This window comes from Schistocerca nitens, chromosome 2 (genome assembly GCF_023898315.1).
Source record: "Schistocerca nitens isolate TAMUIC-IGC-003100 chromosome 2, iqSchNite1.1, whole genome shotgun sequence".
NCBI classification, from domain to species: domain Eukaryota; kingdom Metazoa; phylum Arthropoda; class Insecta; order Orthoptera; family Acrididae; genus Schistocerca; species Schistocerca nitens.
The window spans coordinates 129,111,322-129,137,125 of record NC_064615.1 but is presented as its reverse complement, the minus strand read 5'-3'; the positions used below and the strand labels follow the sequence as shown (position 1 = coordinate 129,137,125).

Genomic DNA, 25,804 nt, shown 5'->3' with positions numbered 1-25,804 from the left:
ATTTAATGAAGGTCCCAGCAAGTGGAGAAGGTGGCTAGACAAACTATGGACAATGTTCATCACAGGCAAGGTTATCATCAGGTGTGCCCCAGGAAATGTGACAGAACCACTCTTGTTCTCTATACATAAATAATCTGATGGACAGAGTGAGCAGTAGCCTGCAACTGTTTGCTGATGATGCTGCTGTGTAGGGGAAAGTGTCTTTGTTGTGTGACTACAGGTGGATATAAAATGACATACAGAATTTTTCTTTACTGTGGTGAATGACAGTTTGCTCTACACATAGAAAATTGTAAACTAATGTAGATAAGTACGAAAAACAATCCTGTAATGTTCAAGTACAATATTGGTGGTATACTGTTTGACACTCATTCATTCTCTCGGCTTGGGATGTGATGACCTCTTAACACTCTCACTGCTTGCCTCCAGTTCTTGCTGTTATGTGCTGTTTCCTACTACCAAGGGTTGGCTGGCTGGCTTAACTAGTTCTTCATTTATCTTCAAGCCAAGGTTTGTGTCAATTGGTCAAATGCTGGCACAGACTTTTCTGTCACTTTATTTTCAAAGACATAAATGGTGGTCATCCTCTATTGCTCAAGCTCCATGCTTCCACACTGGCGTGATGACTGTTTTAGAGTTTCAGCTAGATTCTCTGTTCTGCTATATTCTATAGGATGACTGGTGCCAAGAAAATGTGTTGCAATAGCAAATCTGCTCAGCTCTTAAGTGTCTGTGATTCTTATGCTCTGTACACCACTCCTTCACAGTCCACATGATCTGACCAATGTATGACGTACCACACCTGCAAAGGCATGTGACAGACACCTGCCTTACACAAACCAAAAATCATCATTAATAGAACCAAAGAGGACCATAATCTTAGGTGGAGGCCAGAGACCACATTTCCCATGCATATTTTCACAAAATATAACCAATCTTGTTGGAAACAATTTCTGCTTATGGCAGAAAGGCTGTAGATCTTGGTGCCAACTCTATTATCATGAGTCACCCTGTGCACTATTGGTGAATAGTGCAACATATGTACGATTTGTTTTTCACTATATCTGTACTGACGAAAGGTGACTCAACTGCGAACATTGAACACACTGGGAGAAATACAGGTAATTGCTGCTGTTGTTGTACACCCATACTTTTTCAGCGATGGACTCTTTATGCAGACATGCTGTCTATTTTTCTGAAAACCATTTCGGTAGTCCTTTAATATGTCCTCAATATAGGAGAGTGAGTCTTTGCAATATTATACAAGAGAGTCCTTTGTACACTGTGACTAGTACGGATATTCCACTAATTCCTACAGTTCCGTTTATCTCCTTTATCGTGTATAGAGACAAAGACTGATTCCTTCCATTCACCAGCACTTTTTCATCTTGCCAAATCTTAAGAATAGGATGAAACATTTTCTCATTAACTTTGTTATTGCATATTTCATTAATTTCACTGGTATTCTTTCACTTTTAGCCACTTTGTGGTTTTTCAGTTTCTTCTATCTGCTGGTTACTACTTTGTATATTGGGTCATTTGCAAGTAGTTCAGCTATAGTAGGGCAAGTTTTCTTTAGGTTGCTTTCTGGTTCAAGACAGTCCAATAAGTTATCAAAATATTCTTTCCAGGTCTGTGATCCAACCATAATGTTTCCACTGATTTAAAGAGCTGCTGCCTGCAGTTGACATCCTTTCCTGGTATTATTTACGATGCCATATACATTGTGGATGTTGCTTTCTTTCTGGTTGTTCTCAGAACTCTGTGGTGTGCTTCAGGTACAGCTTTTTTTTATTTCCTTTTCGTAAGGTCCTTGTTTCTGTATGCATCCTGACACAATTATAGTAATTAAATATCTATGTGTAACACTGCAAAGAAAATGAAATGAAATGAGTAGTAGGGAAGGTGAATCTTAGACTTCGGTTTATTGGGAGGATTTTATGAAAGAGTAGTTTATGTGTAAAGGAGATCACATATAGAACACATGTGCGACCCATTCTTGACTACTGGTCGAGTATTTTGGTTCCAACCAGGTCGAATTAAAACAAGGCACTAACAGTTCAGAGGCATGCTGCTGAATTTGTTACTGGCAAATCTGATCAATGTACAACTGTTAATGAAGCATCTACATCACTCAAATGGAAATCATTGGAGGGAGATGACGTGATTTTCACGAAACGCCATTGAGAAAATTTTGGGAATTGGCAGACGGCAAAAACAATTCTACTGCCACCAATGTACGTTATTCATAAGATCCGTTAAGACATGGTAAGAATAATTACGACTTGTGCAGGAGCATATAGACAATCTTTTTCCTCACTTCATTTACAAGTGGAACATGACAGGAAACTAGTGGCAGTGGTACAAGGTACCCACAACGAATACTGCTTGCTGGCTTGTAGAGTATGTATGTAGATGTAGACGATTTATATGTAACAAGAGCAACAGCAGGCCCAGTATTGGTCTCTGTGGTACACCTGCGATGATATTCCCTTTTGTGAAGGAACTGTTTCATTGTGAACACTTCCTGAGTTTCTTAATGCAACACTCTGCATCGTTTTATAGTTGCAGTCACAAATGATGGCAGTCGAGTTATGCTTGTCCTGCACACCTACGTTACGCATTCTCCGACAGTGAATGAGCGTTCAGCAGTGTTCTGAGCGTTCTGCTATGAATGCTGTATGCAGTACGACTATGTAATGTGATCATAGCGAGTTATTTAGTGAATTTTTGTTCCATTTGTTGCGAGTTGTCATGGCTGTTGGTGGTGGTAAGTGACAGATTCTACACATGCAAGTGAGAAACATAATCTGCGGGATACACGCTTTCATCAAGCATTCTTGTGAGTTTAGTACAATTCTAAGTTACTTGTGTAACCAGTCAATTATAACTGGGACATTTCCTGACTGGCTAAAATATGCAGATGTTAAGCCTCTATTCAAGAAAGGGGATAAAGAGATACCATCAAAGTACAGACCGATTTCACTTTTTGCAGCATTCTCAAAAATTCAGGCAGCTTCTCAACCATCTGACCACAAATAACATATTGTCAAGAACACAGATTGAATTTCTGAAGGGTTCTGGTATTGAGAAGGCTATTTACACCTACAGTGAAAATGTAATTAATTCATTAAATAACAAATTACAAGCAGCAGGTATTTTATGTTATTTGTCAAAGGCATTCGATTGTGTGACTCACAACATCCTCTTAAATAAATTAGAATTCTATGGTGTCACGGGCAGTGCTGCAAAATGGTTCAAGTCATACCTCACTAACAGGAAACAAATGGTGTCAGTGCAAGGGACTAGGGAATTAAGTCATCAGTCATCATCAGAATGGGAAGAGATTACATGTGGTGTCCCACAAGGATCCATCTTAGGGCCATTGCTTTTTTTGTGTACATTAATGATCTGTCATCGGTTACACTGAAAGAAGCAGAGTTCGTTTTGCTTGCAGATGACACAAGTATTGCAATAAATAGTATGTCGAGTGTATTTCTAGAAAGATCTGCTAATGATATTTTCATGGATATTAATAAACGGTTTAAAGCCAACTCACTGACATTAAATTTCGAAAAGACTCACTATATGCAATTCAGAACCTGTAAGAGGTTTCCACCCAGCATATGCATAAAGTATAAAGAAGAGCAGATAGAAGTTGTTGACAGTCTTAAATTCCTGGGATTACAACTTGATAATAAATTCAGTTGGGAGGAGAACACCACAAAACTGCAGAAACGCCTTAACAAATCTGTATTTGCAATTCAAGTATTAGCAGACAAAGGCGACATGAAAATGAAAAAGCTTGCTTACTTTCATTCCATAATGTCATATGGTATAATATTTTGGGGTAACTTGTCATATCAAACAAAAGTTTTCAGAGTCAAAAAGCGTGTAATACGTATTATTTGTGGAGTAAATTCACGGACGTCCTGTAGAAACCTCTTCAAAGAACTGGGTATACTAACTACTGTCTCTCAGTATATTTACTCCTTAATGAAATTTGTCCTAAATAATATATATCTTTTTCCAACAAATAGCTCAGTTCATACATACAATACCAGGAACAAAAATGATCTGCACAAGGACTTAAAAGCACTTCAGTTCAAAAAGGGGTCCACTACTCAGGAGCACTCATCTTCAATAATTTGCCAGCAAACATAAAAAATTTATGTTACAAATAAAGATCAGTTTAAAAGGAGACTGAACGACTCCCACTTACTAGTAGTCAACTCCTCCTACTCCATTGACGAATTTTTTAATAGAAACAAATGATGTATTGTATGTATTCATACTATTAGTATTGTTATTTCAGCTTAAAAAAATGACATGTTCCACATCCACGAGGATGTCCTCAGCACGGATCTATGGAACGAAAAACTAAACTAATCTAATCTAATCTCAAAGCACGTGTATGCGTGTACCGCAGCTGTCACTTCGTACCGCCAGCAATGCCATCTCTGTACTTTTTCTCCATCTGCACAAAGCGCTATCGTTCGTGGATCTTAGTATAGTAGAATACGAAAATCAGTTACCAACAGGATTTCACATACATCTGTAAGAGAATACTGCAAACTGCACAATAAAACGCTTTAGATAAAGCACAGAAAATACCAGTTGGCAATATTCCCTTGCTTAATGTCTGTATAATCTGCTTCGTGAACTGAAAAACAGAATATTCTACCGAAATTAACAAAGAATCTGATTTTGAGAGACGTGCGATTTGGTTCTCGCACACTGCACTTACCGTCCTTGAGCAGCTGGGAGACGTTGGAGCGCGAGAGGAAGTCCCTGAAGACGCGGACGCCGCTCTTGAGGAATGAGAGTACGTGGCTGACGTTCTCGAGGAAGGTGGAGTTGGCGTCGTGGCCGGGCGCCGGCGCAGTGGGGGCTGCTGGGGGCGCCGTCACCTTGACGAGCGACTGCGCAGCGGGCGGCGCCGCCTCCGCCTCCAGGTCCTCCGGGAAGAGGTAGCCGTCCACCACCACCAGGATCCCGCCGGGCACGTCCACGCGCTCCAGCACCACTCGCGCGCCGTTCGCGTACTGCGTGCCTGTGTAGCGTTGCTTTACATTAATTCTACTCCATGGGTCCCGTCCGGAAGGAGTTCTGGGATATCTAAAACTAATCACAGCTGTACGAGTGTCACTCCAAACGAAACACACACTATTTTTTTTGTATCCATCTTTTATTCTACATGTTAGAAAGTTTTACAGTGTGTAGATACATCCTTTAGGAACAATTTTTTTCATTTCTCCACATAATTTCAACCCTCTCAACTGCCTTACGCCATTTTGGAACCAGCGCCTGTATACCCGCACGGCAAAATTCTGGACCAACCTGTTTGGAGCCACTGTTTGGCAGCGTGCACAAGGGAGTCATCATCTTCAAACCTTGTTCCACGAAGAACGTCTTTCAGTTTCCCAAAGAGATGATAGTCTCATGGAGCCAGGTCAGGACTGTAAGGCGGGTGTTTCAGTGTTGTCCATCCGAGTTTTGCGATCGCTTCCATGGTTTTTTGACTGACATGTGGCCGTGCATTGTCGTGCAACAGCAAAACGCCCTGCTTTTGTCAATGTAGTCGAACACGACTCAGTCGAGCTTGAACTTTCTTCAGTGTCGTCACATATGCATCAGAATTTATGGTGGTTCCACGTGGAATGATGACCACAAGCAAGAGTCCTTCGGAATCGAAAAACACCGTAGCCATAAATTTTCCAGCAGAAGGTGTGATTTTGAATTTTTTTCCTTGGTTGAATCTGCATGATGCCACTCCATTGATTGCCTCTTCGTCTCGTGTGAAAAATGGAGCCATGTTTCATCACCTGTCACAATTCTTCCAAGAAATTCATCTCCACCATTCTCGTACTGTTCCAACAGTTCGCTGCATACCGTTTTTCTTGTTTCTTTGTGAGCCACTGTCAACCTCCTGGGAACCCACCTGACACAAACCTTTTTTAACGCCAACATTTTCAGTATTCTGCAAACACTTCCTTCCCCTATCCCAACGTAGCGTGACAATTCGTTCACTGTGATGAGTGTCAGCAGTCACGAATTCGTTAAATCTCTGCACATTGTCTGGAGTGCGTGCAGTACGAGGCCTGCCGCTGCGAGGACAATCCTCAATATTGCCGTGCCCGCTTTCATCACGTAACCTGCTTGCCCACTGACTAACTGTACCGCGATCGGCAGCAGCATCTCCATACACCTTTTTCAACCTCTTGTGGGTGTTTCCCATTATCTCGTTTTCACAGCACAGGAATTCTATGGCAGGACGTTGCTTCTGACGAACGTCAAGTGTAGCATCCATCTTGAAGACATGCTGTGACGGCGCCACTCACGGGAACAGGTTGAACGAAGTTTGAAAACAAGCGGGAAGGATTTATCTACACACTGTAAAACTTTCACACATGCAGAATGAAAACTGTATTTTTACAAAAATAGTGTGCATTTCTTTTGGAGTGACCCTCGTACATTTCATTCATATCTAATGGAACGAAATGACCTACCGCTATGGCAGATTGTCTTACAGCCTAAATGTTAATTATGGAAGAAGATACCGAACAAAGTTCTTTTATTCGTATGTTTGTGGGTTGTTTTTCGGACATGGCCACAGCAAGAAACACACACACACACACACACACACACACACACACACACACACACACTGAAAAGCCGTCGTGTACGGCCCCCACGAGTACGCAGAAGTGCAGCAACACGACGTGGCATGGACTCAACTAACATCTCAAGTAGTACAGGAGGAAATCGACACCATCAATCCGTAAGAGTACGAGGGGATGACGTTCTACCCAGAACAGCACTTTGCAAGGCATCCCAGATATGCTCAATAATGTTCATGTCCGGGGAGTTCCATTGCCAGCGGAAGTGTTTAAACTCAGAAGAGTGTTCATGGAGCAATTCTGGACGTGTCAGGTGTCACATTGTCCTGCTGGAATTGCCCAAGTCCGTCGGAATGCACAATGGACATGTATGGATGCAGGTGATCAGACAGGATGCTTACGTACGTGTCACCTGCCAGAGTCATATCTAGACGTGTCAGGGGTCCCATATTACTCCCACTGCACGTGCTCCAACAATTACAGAGCCTCCACCAGCTTTAACAGTGCCCTGCTGACGTGCAAGATCTATGGATTCATGAGGTTGTCTCCGTATCCATACACGTCCATCCGCTTGATAAAATTTGATACGAGACTCATCCGATTAGGCAACATGTTTCCAGTCATCAGCATTCTAATGTCTGTGTTGACGGGCTCAGGCGAGTTTTAAGACTTTGTGTCATGCAGTCATCAGGGGTACAGGAGTGGTCCTTCGCCTCCGAAAGCCCATATCGATGTTTCGTTGAATGGTTCGCAAGCTCTCACTTGTTGATGGCCCAGCAATGAAATCTGCAGACGTCTTTCTGCAACAGATGGCAGGCTTTGACAGAGCAGTTCTGTGCTCTGCCAGCTGGTGATGTTTTAAGAAGATACGTAGTCACCACCACAGCAACATGACAGATGCTTCAAACATCTCAATCATCTTCGCGACTTCAGGAAATATATGTGAGACAATTGTGCAACTGAACAGCTTTATCTTTTGGCTATAGACAGCGATGGATCTTAGCAATCATCGATTATTAATTCCAGCCCAGATGACGTTTCGTTAATTGTATAAAACTGTTTGTTTCTGGTGACTAATATCCTGTGACTTGTGACTGTTCCTCTTAACCTTGCTAACACATTTGATTGCCCTCATATATGTTAATAATGAAACCTTATGGGCTCATTTCTGCGACTGCTGAACGCTGCAAGAATGTAGTTTTAATGGCAACAGACTTTTAAAAGATATTTGTGTCGTGAATGCCATTTTGGAGGATTTTATTTTTGTTTGGATTATAACTGTATCTCAGGGAAATTTTGAGACCATTTTGTTCTTCATATTACAGCTTCAAATACGTAGATAAAATGAAGACTCACCTGAAAAAACAAAGCCTTCACGGAAAAGATAACTAAATATTGATCAGTTTGTTTTGTTTTTAGTGAGCCAAAACAACTAGGGTCACAAGCGCCCCTGTCAGAACTATAATACACGAAGACAAAGAGGAGTTAAAAACGACTACACCTTCATACCAATCGACGGAAGAGAAGATAGCTAAAAACAGGGACGCGGAGAAAGGTCTATGAAATACTCCACAGAGAAACGGAGGTCCTGAACTAAAGATTAAATGTCGGATAAGCTATAAAACGCGGTCGACAGCCCGCGCGTCGTTCGCTGAAACGGCCGATAATTCAGACGGCAAACTCGAAAGAGAACGTATGTGGTTAAAAAAAATGGGCATTCGGTCAAGAAATGGCGGTCCATCAATGGTTGAGCGCAATGAGCCCAAAGTGGGGAGCACCACTTAATTTCGATGGCTAAAAAGACAGTGCCCGATACAACTGAAATGATCTCTCGGCAAGAGCGCCGAGAGGAGATCGTCCAAGCCGGTGGGAGAGGCTTCATAACCCAGGGCTTATTCCCATAAAGGGAGGACCAGTGGTGACGCCAAAATGACACCACCTGCTGACAGACGGCAACGCAGACATCATTGGGGGTGACTGAAGAACTAGCGGGCTGAGGTACGAGGACTGCAGCCTTGGCAGCAGCATCTCGTTTCTTGTCAGACCGACGTGACCAGGAAACCACAAACTCACGGCATTCGGTCAAGAAATGGCGGTCCATCAATGGTTCCTGAACTTGTTGCACTAAGGGATGGACAGTGCACAGCACACTGCCTGTGTCGACGGATGTACTGCGTGGCCTGATGCAGGGCAAAGAGCGCTGCTGTAAATACTGAGCAGTGTTTCGGAAGCTGATACCAATAAACGTTGGTGTCAATGACAAAGGCACATCACGGTGAGTCCGAGAACCATCACTGTACACGAAGGCACTTTCGAAGTTCCGTGCGAAGGTCGTGAAACTTAAGGCAGTGGAGCGGGGCTTGAGTAGTGTCCTTAGGAAGCGAATGAAGGCCAAGGTGAACATGGGCCGCCGTACGAAGCCAATGTGGTGAAGGGTTCACACCCATCGGGAAAGTGGCAGATAGCTGCCAGAGCAAGAGTTAAAAGCGAACTCCAGGAGGTAACAGAGGAGACGGACTCGCCCCACACTGGCGATCAAAGGAGTCATCGAAGGAGGCATAGGACGGGTGACCATGCATGACAGACAAACGGCATGCATATCTGCTGAGGAGAAATTCAAGGCTATAGGACAGCAGTAGTTTGCCAGCTTTCACATAGTCTCTCAACCGGATGTAATAGGCGCCAGTGGCCAAACGGATGCCACGATGGTGGATAGCATCGAGACGGCGTAAGAGGGACGAAATACCCATAGTCTAGTTTCGAACGGACAAGGGACCGGTACAAACGGAGGAGGATGGTTCGATCTGCTCCCCAGGAAGTACCACTGAAGAGACGTAGGATACTGATGGACCGAATACAGCGGGCCGCCAGGTAAGACACATGGGAGGTCCAGGAAAGTTCGAGCGAGAATGAGTCCCAGGAATTTCGTAGTTTCAACGAACGGAAGAGCAACAGGCCTAAGATGTACAGATGCTGGAAGAAACCAATTGCGCCGCCAGAAATTCATACAAATGGTTTTGTCAGTGGAAAAACGAAAGCCATTGTCGATGGTCTATGAGTAAAGACGATCGTGACATCGCTAAAGACGCCGCTCAATGAGACAGGTCCGTGAAGAACTGCAATAGATGGCAAAACAGTCAAGGAAAACGGAGCTGAAGATGTCGGGCGGGAGACAGGCCACAATGGGGTTAATGGCGATAGGAAAGAGGACGACGCTCAGGACGGAACCCTGAGACACACCGATTTCCTAAATAAAGATGTCCGACAAGGCAGAACACACAGGTACCTTGAAAACTCTGTCTTTTAAAAATTACTGAAGGAAACAAGGCATGCAGCCACAGATGTCCCCATGTAGTGACCACAGAGGATACCACTCTTTCAGCATGTGTCGTAGAATTTCTCCAAATTGAAAAATACAGCCACAGTCTGGGATTTCCGCAGAAAACCATTCATGACGTTGGCGGAGAAAGTGACGATATAGTCAACTGCAGAACGGCGCGCCCGAAATCCACACTATCCAGAGTTAGTAAATTGCGAGACTCTAGCCACCATACCAGCCAGGCATGAATCATGCATTCCATCACTTTGCAACCACAGAAGGTGAGAGAAATGGGGCGGTAGCTAGAAGGAAGGTGTATGTCCTTACCAGGCTTAGGTATGGATATGACAGTGGTTTCACGCCAGTGTGTGGGAAACGTGCCCTATGCCCAGATGCGGTCGGCCGTATGAAGGAGAAAGTGCTTGCCCAGAAGAGAAAGGTGCTGCAACATCTGAATATGAACATAGTCTGGCCATGGGGCGGAGGATCTGGATGAAGTGAGAGCATTATCTAGCTCCCTCATAGTAAAGGCGGCACCGTAGCACTCATGATTCTGAGAAGTGAAGGTTATCACTTGAGCCACCTCATCTCATTTCCCGTGGAGGAGGGCAGGGTGATAGTGGGAAGGAGCTCGAAATCTCCGCAAAATGACGGCCAAACATGTTGGAGATAGCAATAGGGTCTACCAAGACATCGTCAGCTACTGTCAGGCCGGAAATTGGGGACTGAATCTTGGTCCCAGAGACACATTGGAGGTTGACCCACATGATGGAAGGAGGAATGGAACTGTTAAAAGAACTAGTGAATGAAATCCGGCTAGCTTTTTGCTATCTCGTAGAATGCGACGACACTGTGCATGCAACTGTTTACAGTGAATGCAGTGTGCCATTGCAGGATAACGGTTAAAAACGTGGAGAGCATGTCTCCGAGCGCGAACGAGTCGCAGTACGCCTCAGTCCACCGAGGGACTGGGACACGCCACGGTAAAGAGGAAGTGCGAGGAATAGAACATTCTGCGGCGGAAAGAATAACGTTTGCAAGATATTCTACCTGGTCGTCACACCTGGGGAATTGTTCGTCAGTGGTCACCAGGGAGGTGTAAAGTCTCCAGTCGACCAGTTGGGTGTGCATGTAGGTGGGGTAGGAGTCAGCAGATGGATAGCACACAGGAAATGGTCGCTCGAGTAATTGTCAGAGAGAACCGACCCCTCGAGATGACGGGCAAGCTGGGCAGTGCAGAAGGATAGGTCCAAATGGGAATACTTGTGAGTGGAGTCTGAAACGAACGTGGGTTCTCCATTGTTAAGGCAGAGGAGATTAAGTTGATTGAGAAGGTCAGCCAAGAGAGCGCCTCTGACAGGTTCTGGGAGAACCCCAAAGGGGATGGTGCCCATTAAGGTCACTGAGCAGCAGAAAGGAGTGAGGAAGCTGGGCAATAAGCTGGAGGATGTCTGCCCTGGTGACATCGAATGATGAGGGACGTAAAAGGCACAAAGGGAAACGATCAAGTGAGGAAGGAAAAGGTGAAATGCAACAACTTGAAGGCGGGCAGTCTGAGATGGGATGACTATGAACGTCACCCCGTATGAGCAGCATGACTCCCCCATGAGATGGAATGCCATCCTCGGGGAGGGAGGAGTGGAGGAGGTGAAAACGGAAGGGGAGGAAAAGCGAGGGCTCAAAGTGGTCGTGAGGATGCAAATTTTGTTTCCTGGAGGCAGAGAACAAGTGGATGGTGCGATTCTAAGAGCAGCCATAGTTCCTCTCTGTTTGATCGAAGGCCACAAACGTTTCACTGAAGGATAGTCATAACGAGAAAAGGGGAGGAGGGAAAAATGAAGGGGTATCACCTCGGCGGCTGTCGAGTGCCAGCCTCCAAAGACTGCTACAGGGCGCCGAGGCTGGAACACCTGGTCCACGAGATCTACAGAGGCGTCGGCATCCTTCCTCTGTTGGTCTGCAGAGTCCATGGCAGAAAAACGGTTGGCAGTGCACACTGGCGACACGGAGGTTGACTGGGCGGGGTGTCACGTGGCGACACCGTCGAAGAGTGTCTCCGAGTTGGCGAAGGAGAAGACCATTTGCCTTAGTTTGGTTTCTTGGAACCTTTCCTGTTGGCAGAGGAAGACTCAAATGTTTGTTGGCTGGGGGGACGTAAGAAGTCTTTGCAGGACTACTACTACTGTCCTTCCTGGCCTGCCAGTTGTGTAGGTAACTTCACCCCAGGAGGAAAATGTTTGGTGGCTTGTTGCACAGCTGGACGAGGAGCCAGCGATGCTACAATGACACTGGTAGATTTCAGCTATTTTACGACCACAGTGCTTAATTTAAGGTCGCATGTCTGCGTGGACATATCCTTCATGGAGTGGGATGTAGCACGAACAATACTGTAAGTGCAAGACGGTAGAATGTAGGTTTTGGACTAGCCAATGATTTGGGAGCAATCAGGTAAGGCACTTTTTCCTTTACCCAGATCTCCTGGACAGCCCGCTCATCGAGATACACAGAACAATCTCGAGAGGCGGAGCATGGTCGCCATTGCAGTTGATAGAGCGGAGGGAAGGAGGCAGAAAACCACTCATGCGCATCCCTACCACAGGTTACACATTTAGCCAGGTGTCGACAAGACATTTGAGTGTGGTTGAAACAATGACACTGGTAGCTGCGCATCGGGTTTGGAATGTGTGGTCGCACTGTGATGACTTCATAGCCTGCTTTGATCTTGGACGGAAGAACCACTATCAAATATGAGAAAGAGTGTGTTTGGGCACTAAGTATACATCTACCTTTTTCATTGCCTGATGGACAGTAATGACACCCTCATCAGAGAGGCGCAATTGGATTTCTGCCACTGTCAGACCATCGAGCAGCCTAGTGTAAATAACACCACTGGAAGAATTAAGAGTTCTATGGGCCTCGACGCGATGGAGAAGCGAAGCAGAAAACATTTTTTGTACTTGAAAATCAGTAATAGTCTCCAAATGCCTGCGTAAACGAGGTCAGAATTTCACAGGGTCGTCAGTTGTATCAACACCTTTCTGAATAACAAACGGATTCACTGTTGCAAAGGATTGACTGTCTTCAGTACATGAAGCCACAGGGAACCGTTGTGCAGCTGGAAGGGTCTTGGAATCTGGAGCTTCATTCCGTTTACGTTTGGTAGACGTGGACTGTGAAGATGATGTTGGCTCATTGCGAAAAAATCCCCTTGACTGCCAGTGTCTCTGATGACGTGCTTCTTCCAACTGGGCGCTCATCTGCCTTAGCTGATTGTTCACACATCAGGTCACACCTCCTGAACACCTGACAGAGGGACCAGTCGGTAATTTGGCAAGGTAGCAGCTCAGGCAGTCATCCCTTCCTGGGCCTGGCCTGTACCAGGGGATACGTGCGAACCCTATGTCGACCCAGGACTGGAAATTGCGCGTTACCCCGTCACCTGTTACACGTCAGACGCATGGGCCAGTCTTCAGGAGCACACAGGGAGGAAGAAGAAAAAGAGGAGACTCAAACGCTGAAGCGCAGGAAGGATAGGAGAAGGTGAACGAATAAAGGAAAAAAGTAACGAAAAACAGTGGCGAGACTGTTCTTATGCCAGCTACTGAAAATGCACAACACATTCCGAAAAACACCCCAGACATCTTCCCCAAGGGAGGGAAAAGGAATAGCAAGGACAGACATGCAGCACTGAAGGCAAAAAATGCTGTAAGGCTGGGACCCCATGGTAGTCAAGCACGAACCCGCCAAAGAGCGGCGAGCCCCCTGGGTGGTACTTCCAGGAGTGCTACTCTTGCAGTTTCACAGGAGAACTTCTGTGAAGTCTGGAAGGCAGGGGACAAGGCAATGGCAGAAGCAAAGCTGTGAGGATGGATCGTGAGTCATGCTTGGCTGGATCAGTCGATAGAGCACTTCCCGGATTCGAGTCTTGGTCCAATACCAATTTTGATCTACTTGCAAGTTTTATAGTCAAGATTCTGGACGTAATCCCATGTGGTATTGCAACTGTGTAATGATGATAGGTATTGGACATATGAAGACGGATACAAAGAACACCAGTGACTAAGCAACTGATCATGTATACGGAGAGTGTGAAAATCATCCACTCGCATCCAAACTGAGTACAAGGACTGACGCAATCTTTCTGTGAAAACCTAGGACCAGAAATGTTACTGAGTCTCCCACCAAGCACAGAGGTGTTCCCCACTATCAACGCAGGTCGACTACTTATGTCAACAATGGATGGGGTGGTGGAGAAGACTACAGAAAAATAACCAGCATCCAAAGATTCTTGAACTGTCTCCAAGGCGCATTTTTGTACTTCACATTAATTTATTCAGTTGAAGCTGGGCCTGGTAGTCTAGCAGAAAAGCGCTTGACTGGAAACCAAGAGGTCGTGGGATCGAATCCCTGTCGGACCGTTGATTTTTCAGTTTGTGATTTACTCTAGCTTCCATCTCTCAGTAGTGTGAGGAGTCGCCAGAAACGACACATGGTTTGGACTTCACCTTAAACTTAAGATCCCTGTCCCCGATTGGATAACTGCGGTAGGTTAGGGAGATGCTAGTCGCCGAAGCCGCGTCCAAGACCACCAGGCCAGTGAGCCACACGAAATATTATTGTTATTATTATTTTTATTTTTATTATTATCCAGGGTAGTTTTCTGTATTTTTCCCAGGTGATTTGAAATGCCTTTCTTTTTGACGGATCTCTAATTCGACCAGAGTTGATTTTTTTTTTTTGTCAGTGATGGAACTGTGGAGACTTACCGTTGATCCTGCGCACGTGGATGGTCCTGCCGCCGAGCGCGGTCACGTGGATCGCAGAGCTGAGACTGAGGTCGAGGCGCACGCCCAGGACGATGTGGTCGAGGAGGAGCCGCTTCAGCTGCGCCGGCTGCGACAGCAGGCGCTCCGCCGCCGGCTGCGTGTCGTTGTTGTTCAGCGGGGTGAAGATGGTGAACGGCTCCTCTGGAACAACAACAACAGCCGCCTGTCAGCCGAGCCGTCACATCAGTCACTGCTGCAGGCTCTCACAGCTACATCTATAGTAAATACGGGGACAAGTCGTGAGAAAACGTTTTTTACTGCTACATAGCTGTTGAATCGAAACAATGACATTGTCCTTTGCAGTGATTCCAGCAGAGTTAATGTCTAGGTGAGGGTCCGCAAAAATGGCGCTGCCACGAGGTCGTTCTGCGACAAGTATCATGCCAAGTATTTTGGGGCGCCTATCCTGAAAATCCCGATGTGTCTCCTGGATGCAGAGTATGTCCAACCACTCCGCTGGAATGGAATAATATCGTACGGACACTAAGGGAACCTAACAGGGGTCAACAACCAGCCACTATCCGGACTCCTGCATTGACGTTGTGCTATTCTGCGGGCGAATGTGCAGTGCTTGTCTGACATAATACTTGACATGCTGGGCAGGTGGACACTGTTCAGAATGAGACGTGACGCATAATCACTGGATGCCTGAGACCAACTAATGTGGAGCACGTGCATGTACCAGCAGGTATAACTCCGCCTGACATGAAGTGTGAAGCATGTACGCAAGCAAAAGGAGTAGATGTTTGACCTCTGATACTCACCCACTGTTTGGTATCTCGCTAGTGGACCTAAAACCTGTGAGTGTGGGGCGGAGCAGACAATGTCTCAATGTCTCACCAGCCCAATCGCCATTTGTGAACGTCGTCATACACCGAAGATGATTAATTCTGGCCAACGTTAATGCCTTGGACGTAGTCTGTTTCTGCGCGAAAATAATTTTTTAATGTTTGTTAATTCGTCTACCCTTAAATGTATTTACGAGTGTTTACTCAGGTACAGATACTTGCGATTGTATGCCAACTATTAAGCCTTGGACGTGGCACACTTGTTGCTCAATTTTATTTAATTACTGTCATGTTTCTCTATTTCCATGTTTAAATGCATTAATGCCTATGGTGTATGCACACTTGTGTGTAAGTGTTAAGCTTTTCGTTACCTTCCTTGTAACTGATGCCTCTGACACGAATTAAAGATATGCGGGCGTGTAGCCAAATGTGAGATGAGATGTCCTCCCTGACTCCCTCCCCCCAAAAAAGTTTAACTGAAGCGTTTATGTTCTTACATCATTAATTTCCAAATCTGACGACTAACTTTCGCAGAATAAAATAGCATTAACATTTAAGAGTTTCGAAGAGAAATTAGAAGTTACGCTAAAAAAGGACACTTTTTCATTTGCTCAAGTGATGGCTCGCCCACGTGGATGGGCTCACCGCCGGGCAGTTGATGCCTAACTGCACCCAGATTAACTCACATTCGGAATGCGTGACCTCGCTTAGTATTATCGAATTCTTCACTGCAATAAATACGCGATTAACCTATCCTTACTGCAGGTATTCCAATCTGAACTTAGGATTTCTTTAGTATTCACTTCCGGTTTCAACCAACGTTCTGTTCCTAATATTATCTGGGCCTTATCTTCAATAAGCGATACTAATTCTGGGTTCTTTCCGTGGAAGCTCCTGCAGTTTATTAATATCATATTAACCGTTCCTATATCCTAGCTTCGAAGACGAGCATTCTCTGAAAATATTGCTGCTGATTTAACTTCGATTTCGGCAGACAATCCGTCGCTAATCCCAAGGGGGGGTTTTCCCTAATATTTATCTATATTTGCGTGCCTCTCAACTCCGCTATTCTCGTAGCCGCTTCCTGCGTGTGGTGCACACCTGACCTTTTAGGGGGAACCCTACAATTCTGCACCAGATAGCAGACGTTGAGAATTTTCCATCCAATGCCTTCGCTGAGTTTGGACATTTCACTCTGCCCGAAACCAGAGGAGAATGATCGACCCTGGGTACGATGCCACAAATAGTCAGCTTAGTCTGCACCACGTGCTTTGTTAGTTGTCTTCACCAAACCAGCCATCCGCCGAAAGGAACTGAAGATGGACTCAAAATCCAATTTGCAGGCGTCATTCGTGCCACTGTTTTCAGGGGGTCGCACCCACTGCACACTATAGTCGCTGGGATGGCCCCTTCCACGTCACGGAAAGGGACCACCCGGCAAACATACTGAGTATACACGAGCATTCCTTCCTGCCCTGCATGCTATTTCCCTAAAGGGTTCCATCACACTCCTAACGCTGGCGCTCTTAATGACTAGCAAACCTGCCCTTTGCACTTATCCGGTCTGGACAGGAAAATCGGACGCTGGCCCAACAGGAGAGGCATCCCATGTTGGCTCACAAGTGTTATCAACACTGGGTAGCACCTCTAATAATAGTTGAAGCGTAACGACCAGCCGTGCAGCCCGTTCCTTTTTGTCTTCCGCCCAGTGACACGCGAATCCACCGCTGTCTGCCATTCACTCTCGAGTGAAGACGAAGTAGTCAGATAGTGCTTATTAGAAGATACAGCGACAACCCGGACACCAGGGTCGACAGCTGCGCCCTGTTACCGTCGCTGCCTCGAGCAGTGGCCAGAAGAATGTAGACTGTGGCCAAAACAGCCTCCAGCTGTTTATGAACAGCAGCCAATTTCCCTTATGTCTGCTCATAACAAACAGTCCCTATCCATACCGCACTGTCTAAAAAAATGCTGAATAGGATCTCAAGAATGCAAACAAATTGTGAGGAATAACTGAGCAAGTACTAACAGTACCTCGCCAAAATAGATTTACCCGACTGTGGCGCTACTGAGGCAAAATAGTGAATAGTGGCAAGTACTGAGATACTTGAAACCCACAATGAAAGCTTCCAGAAGGTTTGGTTTGCTTTAGGGTGAGGCCCTAAGAAAAAACAATCCAGTGCACTAATAATATTGGTTTTGAGCTGCGCGAGCACGTACCGTACAGCCCTGATCTAGCTACTAGTGGTTTTCGCCGATTAGTTCGATGGAGGAGCACCTGAGTGAATCCAAGTATTTGTGGAAGATGAGGTTTTGGAGGTGGTGCAAGAGTGTGTGTTTATGGTGCCATAAAACTGCTTCCAAAACACATTTAGGAAGCTTATCAAGGGGCGGACAAAGTGCTTGGAGCAGGCCTGAACAAGATTTGCGCTCCGACAGTGCACTCCAGTATACCCGGCACCGCGGCTAACCCCTCCACCCCGATAGTGGCCGAACTGTTCTAGGCGCTTCAGTCTGGAACCGCGCGACCGCTACGGTCGCAGGTTCGAATCCTGCCTCGGCCATGGATGTGTGTGATGTCCTTAGGTTAGTTAGGTTTAAGTAGTTCTAAGTTCTAGGGGACTCATGGCCTCAGATGTTAAGTCCCATAGTGCTGAGAGCCATTTGAACCATAACCCCTCCACTGTAATGTTCAGAGCATCTGTGTGAGACGGCTACATGATGAAGGCCGCACACGCGGCAAGCTTAAGAAGGCGTGTTTGCAGCACAGTGCAACTGCTCGTTAAGGAGCGAATACTGCAGCATACTTCTGTAAGCAGGAATTTATGAAGTATGTTTATTTTCAAAATTTTATTTTACTGTCGAAGCTTTTATTACTTAGTTAAGTAAGTATATTACATAGTGCTAATATATGTCCGCCCCTGGTAGCTGAGTGGTCAGCGCGACGGAATGTGTCATACCTACCGGCCCGGGTTCGATTCCCGGTTGGTTTGGAGATTTTCTCCGCTCAGGGACTGGGTGTTGTGTTGTCCTTATCATTTCATCCCCATCGACACGCAAGTCGCCGAAGTGGCGTCAACTCGAAAGACTTGCACCAGGCGAACGGTACACACAACGGGACGCCCTAGCCACACGGCATTTACATTTACAGTGCTAATATGGTGAGCAGCTTTACATACAGGCATTTAAGTTATGATGCTTATATATTTAAACCCACTTCTATTTTAGAATACGTAATATATCTCGAACTATGGTTCGTAGTAGAGTCAAACACGGGGACTTACGCAGATTAAGATCTGTTAAACCTGGAAGTTGCTGGGACTACGTCACTTTCATAACAGAAAAAAAGAAAGAAAACCGTTCGCCCACGTGTTGAACCAAACTTCGAAATAACTTCAATTGTCTGTCAGTGCAGTCCATGATATTGCTCTTGGAGTAGCATAGTCTTGTAAATTCCTGGATTGGACAAACAGGCCGTTGGGATGAGTGCTGTACTGTACATCTGTCAGCTCAAGTTAGAAGTAATGAGGCACATTAGCAGCCAAATGCGAGAATGATGTAACAAATAAATCGAAATCCGTCTTTAGTTGTGCAATGTCTTGGAATATCTTCGAGGGTTCATGATGAAACGTTTCAATTACTGAAACCTATCCATGTTTGGTCCACAAGGAACTGTCTCGAGTTACGGGAAATGTGCCACAGTATGAACCTCAACCTATTCTTTCTGTAGAATTACTTTTTGTTTAACAACAGTCTTGTCCGCCATATCTGTTACCAAATGATTCTCTCTTTCCATTAAGACACAATGAGTTCAGATATTGTGTGATGCCAAGGATAGAAGATTTTGTCACCACGCTACTCATCCGTAATTCAGTTTCTTTATGTAATGGCCGCTTTCAGTTTAGCTAGCAGTTGCTGTCGTTCGTCAGACAAGTGCATCATATCGTCTCTTTGGTGTTGTAATGACCTTCGAAAAAGCGTTTTTCCATCTCATAATAGTGCGATGGCATAGTAAGCACTTTGCAAAGCCTTTGAAAGATAGGAAAAGTAACGCAATTCCCATTCAGAACTGAACGATGTTGCTTTTCCACTTTCCTTTTTGGCAAGTGCGTATCCCCAATGCAGACCATTAATCTAACGCAAGTAGTGTTGCCAGAAAACTGCTTGGTTTTTGACAAGTCGACTGTCTCCTGTAGCGGTTTTCTGGTACTGCCTTCAATTTCCAGTTCCTCCTCGGCCCTGAGCCCCATTCACCACAGCCGGCCGGAGTGGTCGTGCAGTTCTGGGCGCTACAGTCTGGAGCCGAGCGACCGCTACGGTCGCAGGTTCGAATCCTGCCTCGGGTATGGATGTGTGTGATGTCCTTAGGTTAGTTAGGTTTAATTAGTTCTAAGTTATAGGCGACTGATGACCTCAGAAGTAAAGTCGCATAGTGCTCAGAGCCATTTGAACCAAATTTGAACCCATTCACCACAGAACTCTGAGCGCTAGGCAGGAGCGCGACCACAGTGCTAGCGCTCATACCTGGCATAGAGGTTGTAAGAGGTTCTTTAGAGTAATTATGTTACTTGAAAAGTTGCTTCCGCGATAAAAGTTACTTTAAAAATGGTCTTAGTTTTTGACTTCCTTTGCTGCCAATGGAAACATTGAGTGTATTTTATGAAGTTCTGGAATGTCATTCCAAGTTTTGCCAACGTGTTTGTAGGGAGAGGCCGTCTGCAATCAACTAAACCTAGGAATTGTACAATTGTGCGAGGGCCACTCACAAAGATATGCACAACATTTTTTTTTTTCAGAAATGATACTTTTGTTCCACACTTTTGCTGTTCACAGAAGTCACAGAAACATTCTTCCAGTTGGTATTCAAATTTAATTCAATCTGCTTCTGCAAGTCGCGCTGTCGCAGCATTTCGTCAAAATGGCTTCTGCACCTGTTCGTGTGAAGCAGTGTGCTGTTTTAGAGTTCCTGTATTGTGAGAATGCGACAGTAGAACAAACATTGCCAGAGATGAAAGAAGTGATAAGAGAAAAATCCTACGAATGAGCAGAGATGGAACCCGAGTAGTCTGGCATTTAATATACTGCCACAGCCACACCCTCCAACCTTAAAACTGTCTGACCTGCCAGTGATAGGGAGACCTACGTTTTAACGTAAACTCCAAACCATTATGCGATTCTAATCAGTAGCAGATGGATAAAGAAGCTTACATCATAAAGGAGCAAGCACCGCTTGAAAGTTAATTTCTAGATTGTATACTGTGTAACAGGAAGATAGCGATTTTTCTCCGTACATTGGTTGGTACCATTGCACGTCGTTGCTGGACACTAATTTTACAGCTACCTACCAATTGTCAATTTCTCTAATAATCAAAATGTTTATTTTTCATTAATGTTGAACTGTAATGAGAATGCGACGGTGCAGGTGAGGAACGCGCGCGCGCACGCATATTATATATATATATATATATATATATATATATATATATATATATATATATATATATATATATATATATATATATATGTGTGTGTGTGTGTGTGTGTGTGTGATTTCTATCCCACCTCACCTACAGTGTCAAAAACGCAGTTGCATTATTTAGTGATAAAGGGGAGAGCAGGTAATTACTATACTGGTTAGAGGCCTAATCAAGCAATTCAATTTTATTGGAATAGCTACTGTCATGAATGTCAGTATACGAGCATTAAGCACGTATTCAGATTAATCATAAAATTGACTACACCAAATTGGACGACGAGATCTCACTATTCCACAGCCAATAACTTATTCCAATGAAATCCGTGTGTTCGAGGTATAAATTACTAGGGCTTCATTTGGCATATTTATTGGTGCGTCAGTGCACCGCAGCTATAGCAAGCGGACACGAACAGCTGTAACGGGACTGATTGCTGCCGACCCAATTATACATGCGAATAGAGGCCGTTTGTGGTAACATCTGAACTAATAGTTTCTGCATCTTCCGTTGTCATGGTGACTGTGTCAGCAGGCTCAATATAGGATTATACGGTTGAAATACACGAAGAGAGGTTATCAGCTCACCACATAGCATGCATGTCCGAAGGAACAGGTACGGCGGCGACTCAGCATATCTGCATGTCCGAATGAACTTTGCATCCTAATTCGGAACAACATAGGCACTACAATATCGTAATTATCCGCAGTCACCAGGTAATCGACTTTCATGTAAAATGTTTCCCCTGTACGGGAATATACATAACGGTTGCATGAGTACAGGTTGTAGGCGCATGGTTGACAACATATGGAAGTTCGGGCTTAGCTGTGAGTCGTGCACGGATAGCGAAATAGTAAGACGACCGCTTGCGATAAGCAGGAAATCTGAGTTCGAGTCCTGGTCCGGCACAAATTTTCATTGTCATCACTCTATTGTACAGCTCATAGTTGCCCATATTCGCAACTGCGAATAAATTTCATGCACAGTACATCTGGCGGTTGTACTTTTTTCTAATGTAGGAGTTACAGTTCCTGCATCCACGTAACTGAAAATCTTAAAAAGGATACTTTTCACAGTCAAATCACTTTTGAAGGTAATCTTCGGCTCTCTGTCAGGCTACGAGAGTTCCGTTCTTAATTTATTCCGCTCAACCTTATTTGTTTTTAACATTTCTTAGTTAGCTTTTGATGCGAAGAAGCAATCGTTCTTACACGATTCAATATCCTCTTATAATATGCCCACAACAGTATATAATTCTACAGCAAATGAATGAATAAATCACAGCAGTGATATGAATGGAATTACAAAACAACCTAAGCTCATACCTCAGCACGAACATCTGGCAACCCAGGCGAGGTTCGCTGCTAGACTTTCTTGAAACAAGTTATCCTCTAACTCTTGAAACAGCCGTCATTGGTATCTATTACGAACACACATAGTAACTACAATTCTATACGTAGACATTAACGGGGTACTAGGCGTTTTGTTTCGGAATAACACGAATCTTAGTGGGAATGACTAACTTCTGTCGTCGAACAAAAAAGGATAGACTTAAATATACAAATAACCTAGAACAATGCAAGTTTAAGTTTCGCAATGAGAATGTGGGACTCAATTCATCTACATCTACATGAATACTCTGCAATTCACATTTAAGTGCTTGGCAGAGGGTTCGTCGAACCACAATCATACTATCTCTCTACCATTCCACTCCCGAACAGCGCGCGGGAAAAACGAACACCTAAACCTTTCTGTTCGAGCTCTGATTTCTCTTATTTTATTTTGATGATCATTCCTACCTATGTAGGTTGGGCTCAACAAAATATTTTCGCATTCGGAAGAGAATGTTGGTGACTGAAATTTCGTAAATAGATCTCGCCGCGACGAAAAACGTCTTTGCTGTAATGACTTCCATCCCAATTCGCGTATCATATCTGCCACACTCTCTCCCCTACTACGTGATAATACAAAACGAGCTGCCCTTTTTTGCGCCCTTTCGATGTCCTCCGTCAATCCCACCTGGTAAGGATCCCACACCGCGCAGCAATATTCTAACAGAGGACGAACGAGTGTAGTGTAAGCTGTCTCTTTAGTGGACTTGTTGCATCTTCTAAGTGTCCTGCCAATGAAACACAACCTTTGGCTCGCCTTCCCCACAATATTATCTATGTGGTCTTTCCAACTGAAGTTGTTCGTAATTTTAACACCCAGGTACTTAGTTGAATTGACAGCCTTGAGAATTGTACTATTTATCGAGTAATCGAATTCCAACGGATTTCTTTTGGGACTCATGTGGATCACCTCACACTTTTCGTTATTTAGCGTCAACTGCCACCTGCCACACCATACAGCAATCTTTTCTAAATCGCTTTGCAACTGATACTGGTCTTCGGATGACCTTACTAGACGGTAAATTACAGCATCATCTGCGAACAACGTAAGAGAACTGCTCAGATTGTCACCCAGGTCATTTATATAGATCAGGAACAACAGAGGTCCCAGGACACTTCCCTGGGGAACACCTGATATCACTTCAGTTTTACTCTATGATTTGCCGTCTGTTACTACGAACTTCGACCTTCCTGACAGGAAATCACGAATGCAGTCGCACAACTGAGACGATACCCCATAGGCCCGCAGCTTGATTAGAAGTCGCTTGTGAGGAACGGTGTCAAAAGCTTTCCGGAAATCTAGAAACACGGAATCAATTTGAGATCCCCTGTCGATAGCGGCCATTACTTCGTGCGAATAAAGAGCTAGCTGCGTTGCACGAGAACGATGTTTTCTGAAACCATGCTGATTACGTATCAATAGATCGTTCCCTTCGAGGTGATTCATAATGTTTGAATACAGTTTATGCTCCAAAACCCTACTGCAAACCGACGTCAGTGATATAGGTTTGTAGTTAGATGGATTACTCCTACTTCCTTCGATGCCTCCACTAAGCTGAGGAAAAATTAAATGTAGGAATTGAAAAGCTCTCAAGACACAGCTAAGTATATATGCAATGTAGTTACATCCACTTCTTAACATTACTGTCTTTTTTTTTAAATAGCTACTTTAAGTTTCAAAATTTAGTTCCATGCGCTGTAACGTAATCGTTAAAATTCAATTTTATGCAGTTCTTGTATACAAAATTCACACAATTATCTACTATGGTTCTATCAAGAAGACACGTTTATTGTGGTTCTACAATTATGAAATCGTGGTCGTCGTGATTAAGGATAGGGATTACTGATGGCTGTCCGCATCTCGTGGTCTTGCGGTAGCGTTCTCGCTTCCCGGCGGGGCCAGGGATTTTCTCTGCCTCGTGATGACTGGGTGTTGGGTGTCTTTCATCATCATTTCATCCCCATTGACACGCAAGTCGCCGAAGTGGCGTCAACTCGAAAGACTTGCACCAGGCGAACGGTCTACCTGACGGGAGGCCCTAGCCACACGGCATTTCCATTTTCACTGATGGCTGAGGCTGGTTCCTCATAACCACTTCAGCTTTTGAATTGGGTCTACTGGTGGAAAAGGTATTTAAGTAAATAAGCTGCACGGAGAAAGTGTCGACACCACCTGCAATGCTGTGGCCACATTTTCGACAACGTCGGATAAACTGTTTCCATCCCTCTACCACACTGCAGTTCGGAAAAGAACCTGCCTTTTCGATTTTTGAAAATTTTCTCGAAACTCTTAGCAGACATCGGAACAATGCCCTTTTTCATAACTCTTAGGCGTTTGTAACTTCCGCAGAGCTACTGGTACACAGTCGCCGTTCTTGTAAAAGAGCTCTACAAGCGGCGCATGATCTTTAAGACAGCCATGCTGGACGTTTCGTACGCACACTGAGGAAGAGCCGAGTGGTGCGCGTCTGTTGGTGTGCATATTCTAACGCTTACAGCGCCATGTATTGCTCAAATTTTCCTGAGCAGTGGTTCTCTTTCTACAGCGTTTTGGAACTGGAAATTTAATGGACACCGTGGAAGTCAAATTTTTAGCCCTTTACATGTACTAAATTATTTCCAATTAATGAAGGCCATATGGCCATAACTACAACAGTGGATTGTACTAATAAGCAATTTTACATCAGGAGGCAACAATGACGTCATTCACAAAATTTTGCATCACTGAACCCCAGCTACGAGAAGTGAGTAAGTCATTTTGTTTCGAACTTATTAAGGTACAGAGTGTCTTCCTTTCGTCTCTCTCTCTCTCTCTCTCTCTCTCTCTATCAAGCCAGCTGGGCGCAGTGAAACCCGGACTCCGCGTAGACACCTCGCAGTGCACTCTCCGCAGCGGCGCCACCGCATTCCGGGCGATGACACACGGCCGGCCCTGGACCCGATTTCCTTCCCAGGAATCGGCTGACTAAGCGAACGCAGTCGCGACCGGACTGCCTTCGCGTTCCCACGAAAGGCGCACGTCGACCGCAGGTTTCTCCCGCTGCCGGTTGTGATCAAATCGAAAACAACCACAGAGCAGGGCTTCTCGGCTCCCGGCCGGAAGCAGTGCTCATCATCAAGCGATAAACGGCGCTGACGTTTCAGTTCCTTCGAGCCAGTTACGTCGTCAGGGCAGTCGTAAATACAGTTGCGATAATTGTGTAATTCGCCGCCTATTTTCCTACTACAGGAACGATTGATTCCAAGCACTCAAGTTTCTTCTGAAAAATTGTCTTCACTTTGGAATTCTCCTTGTATATGGGCGCTGAAAGACTTAAGTCGAAACAAGGCACCGGGAGTAGACAACATGCCGTCAGAACAACTGACAGCCTTGGGAGAGCCAGTCCTGA

The 25,804-nt window shown here is 44.9% G+C and overlaps 1 protein-coding gene across 1 annotated transcript in view; it reads right to left on the bottom strand.

Annotated features, from left to right (window-relative positions):
* LOC126235822 (transforming growth factor-beta-induced protein ig-h3) overlaps positions 1-25,804 on the bottom strand; it is a 307,809-nt gene that overhangs the window by 21,263 nt on the left and 260,742 nt on the right. Inside the window, exons 2-3 of the mRNA XM_049944672.1 lie at positions 14,706-14,906; positions 4,748-5,053 (exon numbers count right to left, since the gene is read on the bottom strand). Of these exons, the coding sequence (XP_049800629.1) occupies positions 4,748-5,053; positions 14,706-14,906 (507 nt within the window). The remainder of the gene's footprint in view (positions 1-4,747; positions 5,054-14,705; positions 14,907-25,804) is intronic.